General features: G+C 31.6%; 1 protein-coding gene across 4 annotated transcripts in view; it reads right to left on the bottom strand.

The window, feature by feature from the left end:
• Positions 1 to 23,592, bottom strand: part of LOC143072991 (1-phosphatidylinositol 4,5-bisphosphate phosphodiesterase epsilon-1-like) — a 139,184-nt gene that overhangs the window by 12,489 nt on the left and 103,103 nt on the right. For 3 of the 4 annotated variants that reach the window (XM_076248195.1, XM_076248198.1, XM_076248199.1), the window contains 15 exons: positions 22,072 to 22,816; positions 15,681 to 15,815; positions 15,049 to 15,108; positions 14,068 to 14,491; positions 13,312 to 13,526; positions 12,431 to 12,562; positions 10,854 to 10,958; positions 10,148 to 10,255; positions 9,182 to 9,298; positions 8,508 to 8,657; positions 7,874 to 7,970; positions 7,357 to 7,459; positions 6,327 to 6,517; positions 5,653 to 5,887; positions 5,040 to 5,164 (listed from right to left, as the gene is read on the bottom strand). In XM_076248195.1, coding sequence (XP_076104310.1) covers positions 5,040 to 5,164; positions 5,653 to 5,887; positions 6,327 to 6,517; positions 7,357 to 7,459; positions 7,874 to 7,970; positions 8,508 to 8,657; positions 9,182 to 9,298; positions 10,148 to 10,255; positions 10,854 to 10,958; positions 12,431 to 12,562; positions 13,312 to 13,526; positions 14,068 to 14,491; positions 15,049 to 15,108; positions 15,681 to 15,815; positions 22,072 to 22,816 — 2,942 coding nt within the window. The remainder of the gene's footprint in view (positions 1 to 5,039; positions 5,165 to 5,652; positions 5,888 to 6,326; positions 6,518 to 7,356; positions 7,460 to 7,873; positions 7,971 to 8,507; positions 8,658 to 9,181; positions 9,299 to 10,147; positions 10,256 to 10,853; positions 10,959 to 12,430; positions 12,563 to 13,311; positions 13,527 to 14,067; positions 14,492 to 15,048; positions 15,109 to 15,680; positions 15,816 to 22,071; positions 22,817 to 23,592) is intronic. The other variant, XM_076248197.1, reaches the window with a different exon arrangement.

Below are 23,592 nucleotides of genomic sequence, written 5' to 3' on the forward strand. Positions count from 1 at the left end.
TTAGAATCTAAAAGACTGCTATCAGAGGTTTCTTGTAAAACTGCAGCATCACTTGTAGTTGAAAATTCAACAGACTTTACTTTAACCAATTTAAACAACAGTGAAAAGTTTTAAGTAAATTGATGCAAGCACACCCAAGTTTGTGCATGATATGAAATATATGACAGCACAAGTCCCACTGTTCTTGAACTACTAAACAGATTTTTTTTTTTAATCCAAAACGATATTTCTTTTAGCAGTCCCAAAAGTAACACAAGAAGCTCTCAAGAGCCTGAATCGCTCACCTTCAATTTTTTTGTTTAAATCATTCATCAATGATTATTTTTGCTTTTCAGTGTGTGCTAAAATATGCCATTCAAACATTCTTTGTATCTGTCATATTTTCTTCACAGGCAAAAATAATGCATTTTACCCCTAGCAACATTGGCTATTTTTCTTGAAGTAAAAGGAAATGAAAGAACATTTAAAATTAATAATAATTAGAGTTATCTCTCTTTGCATATTTTAAGTCAGTGTGTAGAAACCAAAAAAATAACTAAATCTATATAAATTAAGTTAATTATCTCCCTTCAAATATTTCAGACCAAGAATATCTTCCTTTATGCACATTCTCTGGTCATGTACTGGATCTGTGTAAAGTTTAATTAATATTGGTACAGTCATTTAGGAGGAGTTGTGCTTATCTCCCTTGAAAAAAATCTTACCAGAAATATCTTCCTTCATGCACATCTACAGGTTGTGTACAAAAACTGTGTAAAGTTTCATCAATATTGATTAATCTGTTTAGGAGTAGTTGCGCTTACAGACTTGTTGCCATTTATAGCTATATTTAACTAAGTAAAATCAATTATCTCCCTTAAAATAATTCCGACCAGAAATATTTTCCTTCATGCACATCCTCAGGTTGTGTACTACAACTGTGTGAAGTTTCATTAATATTGGTCCATCCATTAAGGAGGAGTTGCGTTTACGAGACATATGGACAGACAGACGGATGGACAGGGTGATTCCTATATACTTCCCCAAAACTTTGTTTTTTGGGGGGTATAAAAAAACACAAATTAATACAAGTTACTCTAAGGATTGTTAAGTTTTAAGTTAAAGTGAAATTGGTTCAGTAGTTTAAGAGAAAAAGATTTTTTTAAGTTAGCAAACAATGAAAAATTGTGTAAAATTATCATTAAAGGGCAATAACTCCTTAAGGCATCAACTGGCATTTTTAGTCATTAAACTTATTTGTAGATCTTACTTTGATAAACATTTTTGTTGTTTACAGTTTATCTCTATCTATAATAATATTCAAGATAATAACCAAAAACTGAAAAATTTGCTTAAAATTACCAATTAAGTGGCAACAACCCCACAATGAGTATCGATTTGTCTGAAAATTTCAGGGCTGATAGATCTTGACCTAATAAACACTTAAAACTCCTCAACATATTTGCTCTAAATGCTTTAGTTTTTGAAATACAAGCCAAAAACTGCATTTTATGCATTTTAACCTATGTTCTATTTTTAGCCATGGCGGCCATGTTTTTTACAAAACACATACTTTATACAAGATACCCTTAGAATCATTTAGCATAAGTTTACCTGCAATTGGTTTAGTACTTTCAGAGAAGAAGATTTTTGAAAGTTAACAAATATGATGAACAAATTGTGTAAAATTGTCTTTAAAGGCCAATAACTCCTTAAGGGGTCAATTTACAATTTTGGTCATTATATCTTATTTGTAGATCTTACTTAGCTGAAAATTTTTCTCATTTAAACTTTCTTTCTATCTACTATAATTTTAAAGATAATAATTCAAAACCTGTAAAATTTCCTAATGCCCGCGTCACACTGTCCCGATTTTTATATACGATGGACACCCGAATGCGAAAATTGTAAGTTCGTACGAAGTTGATTCCGATCTCGTTAAAATACCAAAGAGTGACCTAAGCAATTACGATGAATAACGAAGTCTATACGATGGTGCCGAAATTACATACGATAGCAAAAGATGGACATACGAAGGTTAACCGAAGACGGGTTTTAAGCTTCATATCTCAGCCGAAGCCTACACGATGGATTACGATGATTGCGTGATGGCCATACGATGTATCTTTTTGTCTAATTCTTATAAAACTTAGTTTATTATCCCCTCACCTACTACATGTAAGTTGCGTGTAGATAAAATTGTTATAGACACTCTAGAACCAAAATGCTCAAAACTTGGTATGGTGTTACTCGTTAAGAATATCTTAAGTGCTATTGACTTTAAAGTTCAAATGTCAAGGTCACAGTGGCAGTTGTAATACAAGACAATATCACCCTTGTGGACACTTTAAAACCAATATGCTTCAAAAGATTTTAACCACGTTTGGTATATTGTTCCTCCTTGTTAAATGATCTGACATTTTTTACGTTCAAGGCCAAAGGTCAAGGTCTTGCAGATGGACTTGTTTTTTCTCCTTGAAATAGCATAATACACAGGAAATTGGTTGCTCATTTTTTACCTGCTGGTTCTAAGACAATATTAAAGGTATTTCCAGTTACTGAATGTTTCGGTTGATTTCTAAAAAAATAGTTTATGTATCAAATATGCCTATTCAATTTACCATTTTCTGCATATGTCATATACAAATATAGTGTCCATATTTGTCCCCAATATGTTACATACGAGGGGATGCCACGCTCGTCATTGCCTTGTTTCAACTGTAAAATGTGTGCACTAGTCTGAATAATCACCCATAATTATGCCGATGTTTACTGATCTATCTTAAAGGTAAGGTAATAGGTTCGTTGATCCATTTTATTCAAAAAGAGCTCTTTCCAGGAGAATATCATAATAATATAGACAAAAGGAAGGATGTGGGGAAAGCAACAAATGCGGCAAAATATGACATATACAAAACAAAATGGTTATGGAGTAACATTCTTGTGACAACAACTTAGACGATACATAAAAAATCAGAATGAAGAAAAAGTTGGTTTCCCTATATACGTGTACCTGCAGTGTTGGTGTACGAGGCGCGTTTATGATTTTCATTATGTTACTTGATATGAAAAATTGACAAAAAAGTAATATTTTACTTGTAAAAGTAAATCCTGAGCCTGTAATAGCTGCTCTTCTTGTTCCATTTGAATTAATAGAAACAACGCTGTCGCCTTTCTTGTCCTCATAGAATCATATGATATGAGCTCCATGATTTGTGAACGTCTTTCTTAACTGTCGTATTAAACTGACCAGTGCATATCGCGCATGGCACTTTAAATGTATTTTAGCACGAAAATTAACTTACTGTAGTTGGATTTATTGCCGTCGTAGTTCCATCTTGTCGCCTTCGTACTTTTATTCGATGGCAACACGACGGGATTACAAGGTCTTTACGAAGTCGTGTTGCCATCGTAAGACCTTCGGGTAGCTTCGTGATTCATTCGTGTAGACATCGTAATGTCAAAACTGCCCGATGAAAACGATGGAAACACGAATGCAATACGATGTTCAAAGATGCATTCCAGGTGAGATTACGATGGTGAGGATGGTGATACGAACTCAATACGAACCCTCAACATCGGATGCACCTTCGGGGATTTTTTAACATGTTAAAAAATTTAGAACCCTTCCCGAAGTTGTCCCCAAAGGCTAGAAAAGTGGCCGATGGTTCTACGATGGTTAAAGATGGCACTACGAATAGCCCGATCTGGATACGATCAGTCCCGATTTTGAAATTTTCCATAATCGTGTTGCCATCGGCGTAAAAATCGGGACAGTGTGACGCGGGCATAAAAAAATAACTATATCTGACATTTACCCAACAATAGGTTGTTCAATTAGCCTGAAAATTACATAGCAGATAGATCTTGACCTTTTCATCACTTTGACTCCCTGTCACTTTTGCTCTTACTGATTTAGGTTTTGAGATATAAGCCAAAAACTGCATTTGACCCCTATGTTCTATTTTTAGCAATGGCGACCATGTTTGTTGATAGATCAAAACTTTGGATACAATTTATAAACTAGATACCCTAAGGAACATTCAGTTAAAGTTTGGAAGTATTTGGCCAAGTAGTTTCAGAGGAGAAGATTCTTGAAAAACTGCATTTTACCCTGTGTTCTATTTTTAGCCATGACGGCCATGTTTTTTGACGAAATAGAAAATAAAACACAAACTTTATTTTATACACCCTACTGATCATTCAGTTGAAGTTTGGTTGAATTTGGTTGAGTAGTTTTAGAGGAGAAGATTTTTTAAAGTTAGCAAATATGATGAACAAATTGTGAAAAATTGTCATTTTTGGTCATATTAACTTATTTGTAGATCTTACTTTGCTGATCATTTTTGCTGTTTACAGTTTATCTTTATCTATAATAATATTCAAGATAATGACCAAAAATTGCAAAATTTCCTTAAAATTACCAATTAAGTGGCAGCAACCCAACAATGGGTTGTTTGATTCATTTGAAAATTTCAGGGCTGATAGATCTTGACCTAATGAACATTTTTACCCCCATGTCAGATTTGCTCTAAATGCTTTCGTTTTAGAGATATAAGCCAAAAACTGCATTTGACCCCTATGTTCTATTTTTAGCAATGGCGACCATGTTTGTTGATAGATCAAAACTTCGGATACAATTTATAAACTTGATACCCTAAGGAACATTCAGTTAAAGTTTGGAAGTATTTGGCCTAGTAGTTTCAGAGGAGAAGATTCTTGAAATAGTTTACGACGACAGACGACGACGGACGCCAAGTGATGGCATAAGCTCACTTGGCCCTGTGGGCCAGGTGAGCTAATAAAAGTTTGAAGTAAACTGTTCAAGCATACTTGAGTTTGAGCATTGAGAGTTTAACGCAACTTGTTACAGTTAAAGCCTTTTCATTCATAACTAAGTTGATGTATACACAACTTATACTTCAGGTATTTTAAAAGAGCAATTTACAGTTATCATTCAACAAAAATACCAAATATTAACGTTCATCATTTTCACAATCTTGGCAATATGCAATCCTAAACTAAAACCTTTGTTAGCTTTCTCATTACATAGATCTTACCTTCTGTCTGATAATTGAGTGCTACCATCTGGAGACCGAAAGCCCAGAAAATGACAGGATTGAAGTTGGATGAGTCAATTCTCATGCCTGATGGGTATGTTCTCATCAGCTGCTTCTCAGTATGAGTACATGAGGTTAAGGTAAACTATCGTTTTATTTTTAAAAAAACAAATTTCTATCAATCTTAGATGTAGTGATTCTCATGCAAGATGGGAAACAACCATATATGTAATGTGTTTGTTTGATGGATAGATAGATACTATGAAGGGGTTAATTTTTTGCAGAATTTAAATTCACAATTTGTAGGGTTAAAACTGTTTGAGAAATTTCAATGTTTTCCTGTTTGTTGATTCTGATCTTTCTTAAATATCAAATTTATAAATAGTTTCCCATTATTTTTTATTTCACTCACAATTTAGCAAAATGTTTACCTTAAGTACAGAATCTCATATAAGAGGTGGAATCTAGAATGAAATTACATATGTTTTACTACAAAAGGACAAAAAGAGGCCTGACAAGACAGGTTTTGCTTATATAACTAGAGGTGACATTTATAGCAGTTTTGACTGTATTTTAAAAATAAAATTACTCAATAATAATACATTAAGGATATTTGATAACACCAATTGGACTACGTCTACACAGTGTCCTGGCTTTGCCTTCATTTAGTGATGACACCTGGTAACATGGAGGAACACTGTCTGGTCGTCTCTGTCGAATCATATTTGAAGACACGCTCACTTCACTCTTCTCAGACAGAGTGGTAGGTGTACTTGGGTTACTTGTTAGAATGGCACTTCTTCTGATTCCTTTCTTCTTCAGTGAAGTATTGGGACTGATGGTTAACCCTATATATAAACAATTTACATTAGTTTTTACTTCTGCAAAATTTTTTTAATTGTGGTCTAAGGAATAAATTTTTATATTATGCATGTCAACAATTAGCAATAACAACACTATCTTCAAGAACGAAAAAGACATTAAAATAAATGTATGAAATAACACATTCAGAAAAAACTACTCATGATATTGTTGAAAATACAGCTACAAAGTAATGTCAGACTGACAATTCACACAAAACACTATCATAAAAGATTTACAAAACAATCGCTAGAGATTTTTTTATTCCTGTCTACATACATGTATACTTTTAAACTCCTTGAAACCCAGGATCCTCCTATTTATTTTGTAAATTTAAATAGCATTGGAATTGCTGTTTTTACCCATCTATAAAAAGGTCATTCTTACATGGATAATTCATATTATAAAATACAAACATGAGCTTACCTCTAAACTTAATTGCCTGGAAATACACAACAAGATCTGATAATTCTTTGGCAATTTGACTTGTTTTCTTTTGCTTGGATTTATTGGGTGTTTTGGGGTCATAGGGGTCATCAACAAACTGCCAGTCCACTAGTTCTGATTGGATTCTAGAACTTCTTTCTGTTCTCTCACTGAAGGATCCAGAAGAAGGTCTGAAAAAGAAGTATTCAGAAGTTAAAAACATTTAGTACATCCAAAATAAAGAATATAACTTAGGGTTTGACATAAAAAAATAAATAATTATAAGCTATAAATATTTGACGATTTTAATAATGATGTTCAAGAATTAAAAGCAAACATCCATTACACATGGCTACCAAAAAATATTGAAATTTTTGTACCTGTTGTTGAAAATTCATCTTTATTTTTGGATGAAAATGAACCAAGTATGGATTGGTAATTTTCCTTTAATTTAGGGAAACATAATTAACAATTAAGCAATCTTTTTCTTTCGACTTGTTTCCTTCCACAGAAACGCTTTTCCAGTCATAAAAGTGATATGAGTAATGAATGAGACCTAATCTTTTTTTCAACTTAACCTCAAATTCAAGTTCAACTAAAAATAATTTAAAATCTTGAAGCCTTTTCATGGAAAATGTTGATTAGAAAACATGAAGAAAAGGTACAACTGATCTTTATTAATGGTATAATATATAAAAAACAAAATTGATTACTTTAAATTCAGAAATTATCGTGTGCATTTATTATTCGATTTTGTCATTTTAGACTTGAATGCAATTTTAATTTTTACGATTTTGAGAAAAATCCTGTTTAATTCATACAAAATATTTCAAAATGCGAATTTAAATTATTGCGTTTACAACTATGTCGCCTTTTTTTGCAATAATAAAAATCATGCAATAATTTCTGAATTTACAGTAATTGCAAGAAAAATGCCTGCCAAATATATATTTTTGTAAAATTTCCAAACCAAAATCAATTGCATATACATTGATATGAGATTTTATATGTACTATTCCAATGTAATTACCTCCCCTGATAATCAGAAGGTGTACTGCTCCTTCCTCTAGAATCCTCCTGGTCCCCAGCTTGACTGTCCTGGCTATCCACAGATGTTCGAAGCTGTTCTTTTACTGGAATAAATGTAGTTTACATATGATGTTCTGTCCATGATTTTTTATTAACACATGATTCTTAGGTCGTTTGTTTTTATTAAGATAATAGTTAAAAAAAAAGTTATCTGTCTTGATTAATAATTTTTTTTTTATACTTTAAAGTAAATGATGATAATGGGTATCATTTTAAAGTCTCAAACCAAGAACTTGAGGTACCACTATTCAATACCAAATAAGTACCAATTAAAGCTGTTAAAATCATTAGCTGCAGTTTACCAGTTTTAATGTTTAATTTCATAAGTTGTTACACATTTTTTTTTTAAATCGTTACTTGTTTCATTTTATATTGAACATGTCTCATGGAACATAGTGTTCCTAAATAACGACAAAGGGTCTGTCAAAGAGATATGTTCTAATTTCTTATCATCTTACCATCAGTTATCTCCTCTTCATCATCTTCATCGTCATCAACATCGTCATCATCAAAGTCTGTAGACGCCATACTGTTGGTTCTTGGACATGATGATACCTGAAAGAAATTTCTGAGACATAAGATACCAGTATGTTCTTTTAGTATACAAAGTTATATTGATTTGAAGTTCAAATTTATCTTTTTTTTTCCTCCAGAAAGATAAAATTTAAGTAAAACACACAACATCATCATTATCATCATCATCCTAATCTCTGTTGTTCTTTCTTCATTCCCTCTCCTCTTTCCCTATAGTTTAGTAATATTTCTGTTGTTTATATTATATAATGCATGCTCTAGTTCAATTTGTATTTTTATATATATAAAAAATTGTATTGTTATATATATTGTATTGTTAAGAAGATTTTAGAAATATGTTGTACTTGTGTCTGACCGTTTTTGCTTTGAGCAATTAAAAAAAAAAGTCAGACAGATGTCTTCAAAATAATTACTCTGAGTATAGTTAAAGTATGTTTTACTACCAACAATATGTCAAAAAGATTATAAAAACAACCTTTAAACTACATAACCATTTTTGTCTTTAAACTAAATAGATCAATATTTCAATTATTCCGAAACTTTAATCCCCATCCATACCTTTTTCAAAGGAAAGCCTTCCTGGTCTCTTGCCTTCTTGTTCTTGATAAGTATCTTGTATTTCAGTTGGTTAGGTGAGGGTAACTGAGGGTCTTCACAGAAATCACTTTCAAACAAAAAACTGGTAACAAGTCTCTCTCCAAATACTTCCTGTTAAAATATAGTAGAAAATAAGTACTGTTTCCAATAATAGTTTAGGTAATTTTTTACATGCAGGTTGCACAGATTTACAATTTTACAGATTACTTGCATAATAAATCTTTATTAATTTTCATATAAAGGTGGGTAAAAGTAAAATTTCATTTTTTTAACATACAAACATATTTCAGTTTGCAGTTGCTTGGTCTTTTGTTTTCTATGTTGTGTTTTGCCTGGTTATTCTTTGTCTGTTGGTCTTTTTCTTTTTTAGCCATGAAGTTGTCAGTTTATTTTCAACCTATTAGTTTGTGTTTCTTTTATTTTATATATATATTAGACAGTTGGTTTTCCCGTTTGAATGTTTTTTTCATTTGTCATTTTTGGGTCCTTTTATAGTTTTCTGTTCGGTGTGAGCCAAAGCGCTAGATTGAAGAACGTACTTTAACCTATAATTGTTTACTTTTATAAATTGGGACTTGGATGAAGAAGTGTTTTATTGGCACTCATATCGCATCTTCTTATATCTATGAACTTACATTAAATATTTTGGCCATCTTCTGTTGTTGTGGGACAGAACAGTGGTTCTCTATAGACAAGATAACGGGGTAGGGAGATGTAACAAAGGCACTTTTATTGATTGCCTCTACAGCTGCCTACAAAATAAAGTTTTAGAGTTTTACTTATATATAACATTATTCTAAAATTGCACTGAAGAAAGCAAAAGTAAAATTATCACATAACTCCAAATTTGCTTGTGTCAAAATAAATAAGAGGCTCAAATCGTTCACCTGTTATTTTTTGCTTAAAATCTTTCCTTTGGAATATTCTTAGTATCTGTCATATTTTCTTCAAAAGCGAAAAAAAAATGCATTTTACTCATAGTGACTATGTTTCTTGATGTACAAGTAAATAAATAATATAATACAATAAACTTTTTTGTAGATCTTACTTACTTTGCTGAACATTTTTGCCCTGTACAGTTTATCTTTATCATTAATATAAATATAAGATAAGAACTAAAAACTTCAAAATTTCCTTAAAATTACCAATTTAGTGGCAGCAACCCAACAATGGGTTATCAGATTCATCTGAAAATTTCAGGGCTGACAGAACTTGACCTAATGAACAATTTGACTTCATATCCGATTTGCTCTAAATGCTTTAGTGTTTGAGATATAAGCCAAAAACTGCACTTTATGCCTGTTCTATTTTTAGCCATCGCGGCCATGTTTGTTGACGAAACAGAAAATAAAACACAAACCTGAGGATCATGCAGCTAAACTTTGGTAGGAATTGGTTCAGTAGTTTCAGAAGAGAAGATGTTTGAAATAGTTTACACCAGACGGACGACGACGATGGACGCCAAGTGATGGCAAAAAGCTCACCTTTCGGAATGGAAATGGATATAGAAAGGCCTTTCTTTTTTTCTGGAATAGCTGACTTCATATCAAAACATTTTATAATATTAGTTATTATTGATCATTATCAAATGAAGTACTTACTTTAAACTGTATCTTAGTGGTTAGAGTGTGACCATGGTAAATAATAGGCCAACCATCATCCCCATCCCAACAGTCCAACTCTACACACCGACAACCAAGTAATAACACCTAGAACAAAATCACCACCAATATTGTCAATTTTGAAAATTTGTACATTAAATCTGTTTGTAAAAGTAATGCATTTTACTTATAAATTTGAATATGGTGGACATTAAATCTTACAAATAACAGTCAGGAGCCTGTTATAGGTTCATGTTGGTCATAGTTGCTTTTTGAAAATTGTATTGTTATAAATTAGGATGTAACTTTTCACATTGATCTCTTTTTTTGAAGATGGGTGTTAATTTGATACTCTATGCAATTTGGATGTTGTGAGGTTAAATATCTTTTCCCTTTTATTTATAAATACTAGTTTCTGCATTCTATTTTAAATGGCAGTTTGCCACAAAAATGAGTAAGCAATGAAAACACGCAACTGTGAATCACATATGTCATTATCACCTGAAACTATTATTTACAATATTTAATTTACAAAAATATCTATTTCTATGTGGTATATCATCTGTAATCATATTAATGCAGAACACAGGCTAGCCTTATTACCTACTATTTGATTGAATAAACATCTACTAATACATAATCATATTTAAGAATTTCTCAGAGTTAAAAATAGGCCACAATTATAATGTAAATACTGGTAACAAACCTGGCTATACAGTTCTGGTGATGACTCTCCAGTTAACTGGTGCCCTGTTAGATATGTATTATGAGATGAGGCTATGTAGTAATGAGACAGTGGCTGTTCCATATCCTGTAAATCAATGAAGAAATTCTTTCAAAACTTTTGTAAGGATATCAAAACTAAACTATCCCAATGGTTTTTACTTTTTATTTCTTTCTATATGCAGAATCAGTTCCAGTACATGTACCAGTAATACAATTTCTTTTGTATGTGTTCTTTCACTAAACAATTCAAAATTTGGTGACTATGTGGAACGCATCTATCCCATCGAATTGGAGATAAAGGATACTACAGATACAGTTAAGTCGGCTTCATATCTTGACTTACATCTAGAAATTGACAATGAGGGTTGGTTGAAAACAAAACTTCACGACAAAAGAGATGATTTCAGCTTTCCAATTGTGAACTTTTCATTTCTAAGTAGCAACATTCCAGCAGCACCTGCATACGGGGTATATATCTCCCAATTGATACGATATTCCTGTGCTTGCATTTCCTATCATGATTTTCTTGATAGAGGGTTACTGCTCACAAGGAAGCTATTAAACCAAGAGTTCCAAATGGTGAAGTTGAAATCATCCCTTCGTAAATTTTACGGACGCCATCACGAGTTGGTTGACCGTTATGGAATAACCGTTTCACAAATGATATCGGATATGTTCCTTACGTCGTAACTACAATCCCCTTCCCTTTCATGAATGTGACCTACAGAATAAGACTATTTACCGGATTTGTAATCACATAAGCAACACGACGGGTGCCACATGTGGAGCAGGATCTGCTTACCCTTCCGGTGCACCTGAGATCACCCTAGTTTTTGGTGGGGTTCGTGTTGTTTATTCTTTAGTTTTCTATGTTGTGTCATGTGTACTATTGTTTTTCTGTTTGTCTTTTTCATTTTTAGCCATGGCGTTGTCAGTTTGTTTTAGATTTATGAGTTTGACTGTCCCTTTGGTATCTTTCGTCCCTCTTTTAGAAAGAGTTTACAATTTTCAACTTTTATTTATATCCTTCACATGAAAATTTACTACATGTATATTACTAAAATCTATGTATGAAATTTTCCTGCTGAGAAAATCAAACTCAAACCGAAAGTGATTGTAAATCTTTTAAGTTTGGCAATTGAAAGACTGTCAAATATACACAACAAAGTATGTATAATTGATCTAAATTCAATAAAAAGAACCTTTAGAAAGTTTATACATACAATGTTTGACCATTTCTAAATGATGGTACAGTTTAGGAAGTAACTAATTAATTGAAGAATGAGGATAATCATTATTTTGTAAGTTACAACAGTCCCATGAAACAAAAGGGAAAGAAACGATATATATATCAAAGTTACAACATTTGTAGAGCCAATCTCCACACTCTATCCACTATTAAAGCAATCTTTGACCTCAATACAATATTATTCTGGATCCATATAGAAAAACTAAAATGCACTTCAATATACACATTACATTACCATTTAAACCAGGATTATGTCCATGACCACCACCCTCAAAATAGTCCATATAGATGGATAAGAGATAACTTACTACCATTACCTCGTCATTGTGCCGTGTTTTCTCGTAGATGTAGGCGTAGTTATCCTTGTCCATCAAAAACCGAGCAAATCCTTCAAATGACAAGCAGTTATTGTTTCGTAATACTGGGTCTGCTTCATGTTGCTGAAATGAGAAGACCAAGATATATCATCTATTTATTGAAATACCTTTTAAATGATAACAATAATTCTGTTTGTACACTTCATGGCATCAATCTCAAAAATTTGAATATGGCTAGAACCAATCCTTTTTATGAAAAATATATATATATTACAACTTATCATGTTTATGAGAATAAAATAAAATAAAGAAAAGTCCCCTTCAGCTTTGTCAGTAATGGAGTTTCAATGACCTCAATATCAATACACTGGTACATGTACATATTCTGATGAAATAAAGATGTCCACATTATGAGCTGTAAGCTTATCTGTTCCTCTTTTCCTGATGAATGATGAAATCAAAATGAAGATGACAGATGCAAGGTGTCTTACATAGCAAATGGGCCAGGTGAGCTAAAATCTAACATGAGCATTGACACTATAAAATAACAATACCTGAATAAGGTGTATGATTTCTTCATCATGAAGACACTATAAAATAACAATACCTGAATAAGCTGTATGATTTCTTCATCATGAAGACACTATAAAATAACAATACCTGAATAAGCTGTATGATTTCTTCATCATGAAGACACTATAAAATAACAATACCTGAATAAGGTGTATGATTTCTTCATCATGAAGACACTATAAAATAACAATACCTGAATAAGGTGTATGATTTCTTCATCATGAAGACACTATGAAATAACAATACCTGAATAAGGTGTATGGTTTCTTCATCATGAAGACACTGTAAAATAACAATACCTGAATAAGGTGTATGATTTCTTCATCATGAAGATGTTGATCTTGGTATTCTTCTAAAAATTCTTTGAATTCCTTAAGGCTAAGACAGCGATTCTGTGTGCTCTCCACTCCCGCACAGTTCGGTCCTATACTTGCTACAGCAATGGCATCACAGATCTTATGTCTCTGTATGTTATCTTGTGACAACTCATAGGAACTGTTTCTTGTTATCACACCTATAATATCATATAGTTTTTAATTTATATTTCAATACTGCATTGTTGGAATTTAAATATCTAAAAGTATATGTACATGTATTGTAAAGATAATCAAAAGAGTTGATTTATGTCTCATTCTTTCAAAGCAGTTTTAATATTTTTAACAGTAGTGTAAAGTTTCCTAACTTGCTCATATTTGAGTTAGTCTGTGACATGTGAAAACATTAATACAAACTGAGTGTGAAAGTTCTGTATCACTTGGACGACAAATCTATAAAATCAAAAGAGAGCTTTATTTCAAGCCAATTTAATTATACCATACAATTTACATGTTAACTTTATAAAGTATACTCTATCTTTTTTATGAAGTGTGTATGGCAGACAGACATATAAGTAGACAAACAAATGTGTAAACAGATGGATGGACATACAGACAGCACCCATACTATTTAAAGAATTGTCAAAGACAGGTTTATAAAAACTAAAGTGTGTTTTTGTTAGATGTTCAGAGAATATTTAGAGAAAATATTACAACAACAGAAACTATAAATAAACTTACAGTAATCACCAGGGGGTGGAGCATATCCTGGCGGTCTAACAGCAGGTGGATCTTTTCCGCTAGGTTTACAGGACAAAGCAAATTCTTCAAACAAATCTTTCAAATCTCTCCGACATCTTAAACTAAAAGCTTTAAACAAATCAACAAAATCCAGGAATGTCAGCTGTATGGAATGTGTTATTGAGCTTGTTTTGTTCTCCATTGAATGAATTCCAAGAGACATGCGTCTTCGCTTGTTACGATAACAATTTGTAAAACTGAATGTGAGACTACGTGGCCTTTCACCATTATCGTTTTTCAATAGTTTATCCAGGTTTTGGTCACTAGCTGCGAGAGACTTGGGTATACCGGTATCGAATGATTTAGACATCCCTGAGTGTTTGTCATTTATTGCACTACTGCCTGCTAGTTTTGGACTAGATTCCTACAATTTAAAGAAAAACATTTTCATAGAAAGACGTCTTGATATGATTTGCATCACATAACATTTGAATATGAGAAGTACAAAAAGGTGATAAAACTGGCAAATGATCAGAACTGTAATCTTGGTGCCCTTTATAATTCAAATATCATAGTGAGAATCATCAATGTAATATTTATAAAATATGTAACAATCTGATGACTAAATTCAAAATATAGGGTTTCTACAGCTTTTACTGAAAAATAGCTTATCTTATCTAACCCTATTACACCTTCTATAGGTGTCTGGTATGTGTACAGTATTTAAAGCTTAATCATCCAAGCTGCACTATTCAACCTTACGTTTTGTTGAATCTCATATCAGATTAAAATGAAATAATTTTTTTTATAAAAATTCTAGAGGTCTTAACATTATTTTCACTGTTAGGTTACTGTCTCATCAATATTACTTTGTATGAATAAGAATACAATAACTTTCTTATTATTTAGGTCAGTTGCTTCACATTAAATTACTATTGTTTATCAAAAATGCACTTAGAGTGCAAGAAGTAAAATATTTACCTTAGAGGTTGTAATGTATCCACTGGACCTTCTTGAGCCTTGACCATCTAATTCTACACTCTAAATAGGAACATATATTTTATGTGATTTAGGTATCTTACTTTTTAAATGCATACTCAAATATTTCAGGATGTAACACTTATTTTGAATGAAAAATGAACAATTGTGTAATTGAAAGTGAATGTTTTAATAATCTGTCATAAATATATGTGCATACTTCACAGTATTCAAAATAAAAGGTATGATTAGACTGCTCTTTGATCCCTTGCAGCATTTGTAAATTTAAAATGATTATAAATCAATCAAATAACATTTTTCAGGTGTTCATATATTAAGGACAATAAGAGTGTCATACACAAAGATGCTGATGTGGTTACAATAAAGGCTGTAGTTCATATCTGTCTTGACCAAATAATATCTGAAAAACAATTTCAACCATACCAAAATAAAAGCTGCATTGATATATTTTTTGGTTCAAAATATACAATCATGACAATAAAATCTTAAGACTATAAGTTTATGCCATCTCATGATTTCAGAATTAAATAGCTTCAAGTATTTAGCTGTCTTTCATATTGTTGGGTTGCTGTCTTAATGAGGTATAACCTACATTTCTGTATATTAACATTTACCTTAGATGATGAAAAACTACTGTTTTTCTTCTTAAATGGTCCAACATTGGGTGTCCACTTGGAAGAAGATGGTGTGAGATCTTGTGAGCCAGAAGTGGTCTGGGGTCTAGCTGACCAGTGACGACCTCCAAATACCTGAAAGTACAAAATATAATATACACTACAGCATCGGAACATAACAAAATCAAAAGAGAGATTTAAGTGAGGATTTCTTTTTTTATGACTTCCATACAACATGTACAATAAATAAACTTCCAGAAATGAATCTGTTAAAATGTAAATGCCTTCATACACAGAAAATATACTACCAAAAGTCACTGAATATTCAAACTGGGAAAGATTTGGGTTATTGAACCTATGAAATCTCTATAATTGTATGCAAAGTGGGAGTTATAGGAGAGGATTAAATTGTTGTTTTTTTTTTATTTCCTTTTAAAAATACACTTCTAGAAATGAATCTTGATTTCCATCCAACACAGAGAAGGCACAACCAAAAGTCATTCATAGTGCCGATAGTGAATGTATTAGTTCTTTTAAAAAAAGACATTTATAAAATTTAATTCAATAATTTGAAATATATATTAACAGTGACCTATTTTTGATTAAATTTGCAATCACCTACTATTGATCAAATCAGCAATGACCTACTTTGAATTAAGACAAATACGGACGTACAACAATGACACCCCATTAAAACCACTAGATAACATGACTCTTTGGGTCATGTGATTTAAAAAGCTAACACATACATAACATGCATAAGTTTAGGCTAAAAATTTACCTAAAAATTGTAGATTATTACCAAACATTTTACAAATAATTTTAATATAAAATATAATATATTAAACTTACTCATTTTGACAAATCATATACATTTGTATAACCATCCAATATAAAAACTTCTTTACAGATCAAAGTCTTTTCAAAAGATGCTATAGAATCTTTCACTTGTATATATACACATGTTACAATTATCCTACGTAAAATGGAATACTTGTAAAACTTTAAGTATGTCATTCTGTAGGCTGATATTGCTTTTTCTATCATAAATCTTACAAACATTTCATAATCAAAGAGTTAGGATAAAAAAATGTTAAAACTTTTCCATGACAACAAGTACATTAGAAATACAAACAAGGCCAATGAAATGTGAGGTTGGTTTGTCAGGACTTTTTTATTTTTAACGGGATTGAATTTCATTTTTAAGAAAGAAAACAAATATTTAGTCAAAATACACAAAATATTTAGTTAATTTTATTATTTACATACAAATGAGCAATTGAAATTTCTATATTTCTCTAACTCGAGGTAGAATAATCCTTTTCCTGACCTGTTGATTATTTTTATCTAATTTTTTGAAAAATTGGTCAAATTTCAATTGTGATCATGTCAAATCTTGCTTTCCTCTGAATTTCCTGAATTTTACCATATCAATTTAAATTATATGTTATCATGATTATGTAAACAGGTAATTTTCTTAATTAATTCAACTTGTCCATTATTATGTGTAGATATAATTGTTTGCCAAAAGAGATGATTTTAAGCTAAATTTTCTCTCAGTTTTCAATATTTGTAAAATATTTCAACAAACTTAAACAATAATTGGTTGTTTTCTTAAATCTTCTTACGAGGAAAGCAACATGCTGATAAACAAAACATTTCTTTCTTATGGCCTTGCACTGTTTAGGTAGTTCAACCATAATTGATAAAATTCATATAAACAAAAAAGAAAATGACAGCACGACAGGAAATGAAAAGTTAGAAACCATTTAATTCCCAGCATTCCATTTCTAGATCTATATTGATCATGCTCATTTAGCATGATTACGTCAAGACTATCATACTTTTCCATTTCAATAGAAGAAACCTTAAAAAAAGAGGAAAAATTTCCAACACGTCCGTGTCGCAACATTACTTTTATCATTGTTTATTTTTAGACAAAAAATTAGACCACAAAATGTCAATTCTAAAGAACGTAAAAAACATATAAAAAATTACCATTTAATAAATGATTGTTTTTTAGGATACACAAATTCGAATTGTACTTTCTATTCTACAAAAAAACAATGATATACATTGTGAATTTTCCAAGCAATAAAATACACTTAAGATATATATCGATAGACAATCAAAAAGGAGTAGGTCCGGTAAGGGCTGATTTTGGCCTCAAATTTGAGATTCATCTACCGAAAGATTTTGGACAGTTTTTAAAGACTTAAGTGTCTATATCAATTGATTCAATAAATTTATGTGAAAGATTTTAACTGATTTAGTCATTAAAAACACTCCGATTCAAGCTTAAATATGAAAAACCTATCAAACATGCCAAAAAGTCACTTTTCGGATGGTTTTTGGCAAAAATGAAAGTGGCTGCATCCATGTTCATTCTCAACCTTTATATATGTTATGTATTATCATCAAATACAAATTACGTTTCAATATAATGAATGAACAGGAATGCGGACACTTTCATTGAAGACGGAAACCTTCTAAAATTTAACTAAAATGCTGAAATTGTGAAGATTTCAGTAATATAGCATGACTTAATGATGCTAGTACCTGATATATGTGCATTGTATTGTCAAAAACCGCCCATATTTATGTAGCAGAAGCATTCTACTTTCCAGTAAATAGCTAAAAGATTACATTTTCACAATTTTGTAAAACTGCTATATTTTGGGGCCAAAAAGGGGTGTTACTGAACCTACTCCTTTAAATAAGAATTTTGTAACTTTTTGCTGTTTCAAGGCTATACACTTTTACAGATAATCCATAAAGTTTTCCCTAGTAAACTTATATTTGAAAATTCCTACTTAATCAATAGATGGTTACTACATGCAGTAGTACAAATGATTTCCCTAAAATGAGATTTTGAATGTAGAAATCAGTTGAAAACAATTACAAATTTGGACCAAATCGAGCACACCTTATAGTGTAAGCTTAACTTTAGTGATTCAGGACAAAACTTTTGGGATTGTAAATATTGTGAAAGACTTTTTGTAAACAAGAAAGAGTTTCATAGCATGGACAAACAAGTCGCTGATCTATGTTCAAAATGTTATGAAAATTTTTATGAGTTGTAAGTGAATTTTCGGTAACAAAATGAAATGATTTGCCACAAAATCACCATTTTCAATTAAATACAATGAAATAATAGATATTATTGCTGTAAAATACTTATTTATTTGGTATATGTACAAACTGCATATTTTTCAATAAGCATCTCTGCTGTTTTGTTATGATTGTACTTGAAATTTTAATAATTAAAACAGCCTGCCAAATCCCGTTTCCATTAAGCATGTTATTTATAAATGCACAGAAATAATTGATATTATTGTTATGAACAACATTTCCATTTTGTAAATGTATAAAATTGCACGTCTCTTCTATTAATATCTCTGCTGTTTTGATATAATTGTAATTTAAAATTTCTTAATTAAAACAGCATACAAAATCACCATGATACAATAAATGCAATCAAACCATAGAAAGTTTTGCTTTGAACAACATTTCCATTTGGTATAAGTACAAAATTGCACGTCTCTTCTATTAAGTATCTCTACTGTTTGTTGTTATTGTACTTGAAAATTTCTTAATTAATACAGCCTACTAAATCATTGTTTCCATTAAACATTTTATGATATAATTGTAGTTTACAAAGGACATTTCAAAAACCACTTTTCAGATTCCAAACATGGTGCATTCACATGATCAGTCAGGGGACTTACTGAAATAAGTGATTTTTAAATCACTTATTTGAGTAGCAAATTCAAGGTTTTGTCACAAATTGGGATTAAAAAAAAAAAATTCTACTGTTCGCGATAAAAATTTCACTGTTCGGGGGTGTTGAAATTAGTGGGGGTTATTAAAATAATGATACTTAAAGAAATGATTTTTGGGAAATAAATTGAGGTCTGATACTTAAACAAGTGATTTTTATGTCATTATCCTAGATTCAGTACAAGGTCATCACCTGAAATGACCTGGTCATCCTAGACAACACAGATGTTGGTTCTGATAAGTTTAGAAACATAATTAGTCCCTGGATCATTAGTATTCTATATTTAAAGCTACACTAATATTAAATCACTTCTTCTAGTGATTAATTTGTACTACTTAAATAGGTGATTATTAAAGAAAGACAACTGTAACTTCAAACCTTTATGGAAATAATGTTACTTGAATCAGTAATTTAGAAAATCACTTGTTTAAGTAAGTCCCCTGACTGATTCAAGAACCACAAATGAACTAGATATCATTGAGATGGGAGCCATCTCTGTGGGCCCCGCTGTGAATAATGTGCATTAAAAAATTGTATCTTTACCATAGGACATGGGTTTGTCAACTGAAATCAAAGTTTTTGACCTTGACCTTTGACCAAGGAAGTTGTAAATAAATTATGACACACCCTTTGGTGTTGGTTTATAAACATGTCAAGTATAAACTTTGAAATGATAACGGTTCTCAAGATATAGAGCGGACACGATCTTTACCATAGGCCATGGGGTTGTCAACTGAAACCAAAGTTTTTGACCTTGACCTTTGACCTAGGAAGTTGCACATAAATTATGACACACCCTTTGGTGTTGGTTTATATACATGTCAAGTATAAACTTTGAAATGATAACGGTTCTCAAGATATAGAGCGGACACGATCTTCACCACAGGACACAGGGTTGTCAACTGAAACCAAAGTTTTTTTACCTTGACCTTTGACCTAGGAAGTTGTACATACATCATGACACGCCCTCTGGGGGTGGTTAATAAACATGTAGAGTATAAAGTATGAAATCATAATGGTTCTCTAGATATGGAGCGGACACAAAGTGTTACGGACGGACGGACGGACAGACTGATCACTATAGGGGACCCCTAATTATCAACAACAGCGTTTGTTTTAGTGTTGTCAACTGTTAACCGGTTAACCGAACGACCGAATATCGAATACCAAAAACGGTAACCGGTTAACCGGACTTTTTTCAATTTCGATAGATTTGATATAAATTTGTTTTGAAAATCAAATCATTAAACAGTTATGTTTTATTTAAAAATTGTCGTCGTGGTAATTAGTTTGACAGATCAATTGTCCAGTATATTAATTGCTATTGTTAATCCTAAAAACATAAAATTAATTAGAGTTCGGGGCAGGATCTTTAAGAAACATAATTAGTAAACATGTTTTTTTTAACAGTAACTTTAAATCAGTAATGAGATTTGATTTTACTAATTACTTCATTATTTCTTTTTCGATCTAACATTGTGCAAACCTACATTTAAATGTGCAACCTCTGTAGTGCAAGGGTTAGTCTTACTTTAAATTCAAAAATTGTGAAATGCAAACCAATGTGAATGTACTCAATGTATACGTGAAAGTACGAGTAACATGCTTCAAGAAAAAAGCAAACACAGTGAAGAAACAGGTCGTACAGCATGTACAATGACCTATAGTTATTAATTTCTGTGTCATTTTAGTCTCTTGTGAAGAATTGTCTCATTGGTAATCATACCACATCTTCTTTTTTATAATTAATCATTTCAAATTGAAACACACCCCATTATTTTCGGAGACAACAAGAGAAAAGGAACGAATAATCGGTTTCAGACATATGACATATTCAATTCTACGAGATTCATATTTTTTATTTTATTTTTTAATCTGAAGTTTGTACAAACGCTATATATAGTTGATACGGTGGATTTGATTATTAAAGGTCAAACTTCGCCAGGAATCCTCACAGACAAGCCTTATAATGCTAAAGGAAAAACTTCAATTCTAAAATCGTATTTATGACTGTGATGAAAGGATGTCAAATTGACACTCATACGACATCTTATATCTATGTGCAGGGTTCTGTTGATAAGGCTTTCAAACATCAACTTAAATTACCGGTTAACCGGTTAATCGGTCGAACGATTATCCGAGTAACCAGTTAGGCAAAAGTGTAAGATTTGACAACACTAGTATGTTTATATGATTAGTACCTCTCTAGAAATATCTATTTAATCATGCATGTAAAAATATATTACCACTCACAACAATGTATCCATGATGTGAAAAATGAATCCATTAATTCATCTTCACCTGTAAGATTTGATTTGATTTGATTTTTGGTGCTTTAACACCACTTTTAAGCACTGCTTTTGGGCCATTTCTTGGGCGCAAGTTTTAATTGGTGGAAGAAGCCAGAGTGCCTGAGAAAACCACTGACCTTCGTTAGGAAAAATGACAATCCTAGTCAATTAAGATAGGAGTCCAGTACATCTGCACAAGCACGGTTTAAACTCACAACCTCAGTGTTGACTGGCTAGTGATTACAGTAGCAACTAACTTAGACCAATCAGCCACTGAGGCCCCTTCATCTTTAAGATAGCAAATCTCTAAATAAATTACCTTGATAGCCTCTGCAGGTGTTGGTCCCAGACATTTCTCATTCTCATAAAACAATTGTAAATACTGAACTTTCAAACATTGTACACGTTTATCTGTCTGCCATGAAAGTCTTCTGGCTGCTCTGACTAAACGTACTAATCCTGAGTACCACATTCTACAAGTGAATTTGGGAATAACAAAGTAAATTTTACGATTTTCAGAGTAACTGGCACCATATAGAATTGATATGACATTTTTCTGAGAATCTAAATTTTCCATGCTATGTCTTTTCATAATGATTCCAAGATCATTCATAGTTAAGTCATTTTTCCTTGAAACTTCTTTGACTAGACGTAAATCTATAAAACCCTCTTCCAAAGTCTCGTAAACATCTTCGCCACCAGAATACCTCATACATAAAACCTGTGTTGAACTAGAATCAGATTCACCTTTTAAAGCAAAGTCTGGATATGTTGAAGAGCTTGCACTGAGAGAACTCCATGACTGTTTTCTCCAAGTCAAGGTCGAATTGTCAATTTCCAGTTTGAGGTAGCACATGCATGACCTATTACTGTCTTCCTCCACTCTTACTACTGTTGTTCCGTGGTGTAAGCTCTGTAACGTTTGAGAGTCTATTTTAGCCATTTTTCTTGTTATTAACATGAATTCATGGTCTGCCGAAATTTCCTTGATTGGCTGATAAGAATCAAGGTCAAGGTCATAATCACTTTCACAATCATTATCATATTCCCCAAATGCCTCCATACTGTAAATAGTTTAAAATTGTAAAATTATAATACATGAAAATTTAACAGCAAATGCAAATATCCATACTCCTTCAAAACTGAAATGTTACATTTTGACCAAGGGTTTTCAAATTTCATACTTACATTTCTTAAATTTAATCTATACCAGAATATGCATGAAGTATTTGCCACTTGAAATTAAGAAAGCAACAATTTGTCAATACAAAAATTCAATCTTAAAAATCATAATATATTACCCTTCTAATATGTGGCTTATTGCCTGTACCAAGTTAGGAATATGACAGTTCTTGTCCATTCGTTTTTGATGCATTTTGTTATTTGATTTTGCCATGTGATTATGGACTTTCCCGATTGATTTTCCTCTAAGTTCAGTATTTCTGTGATTTTACTTTTTATGAATACTTTTAAAATTTCACGGGTTATTTCGCTACATCAGATCTTTTTACATACTGCAAAATGAAGATATATCTAAAACCAAAAGTTTTTTTCCTTAAGGATGATTTCATTTGCACACCTTTCCTTTCATTGAAGTTGATGTTTTCATTTTTATCTTATGATTTGTGTCCCCTTATCAAACATTGACATAGCCTTCTTCAAATGAATAAACAACAATGTAAAACCTAAATTTATACCTGACAGATTCAATAAAATTCTATGTGTAGTTGTTTATTTCCAATTCTACCCTTGCATTGGTTTTTATCATATCTATAAACTCATGGTGGTACCCAACCCTTTCACTAAAATTAATTTGGCTTGTTTAATTTTCATAAAATTT

The sequence above is a fragment of the Mytilus galloprovincialis genome, chromosome 4, assembly GCF_965363235.1.
Source record: "Mytilus galloprovincialis chromosome 4, xbMytGall1.hap1.1, whole genome shotgun sequence".
Classification (NCBI taxonomy): Eukaryota; Metazoa; Mollusca; class Bivalvia; order Mytilida; family Mytilidae; genus Mytilus; species Mytilus galloprovincialis.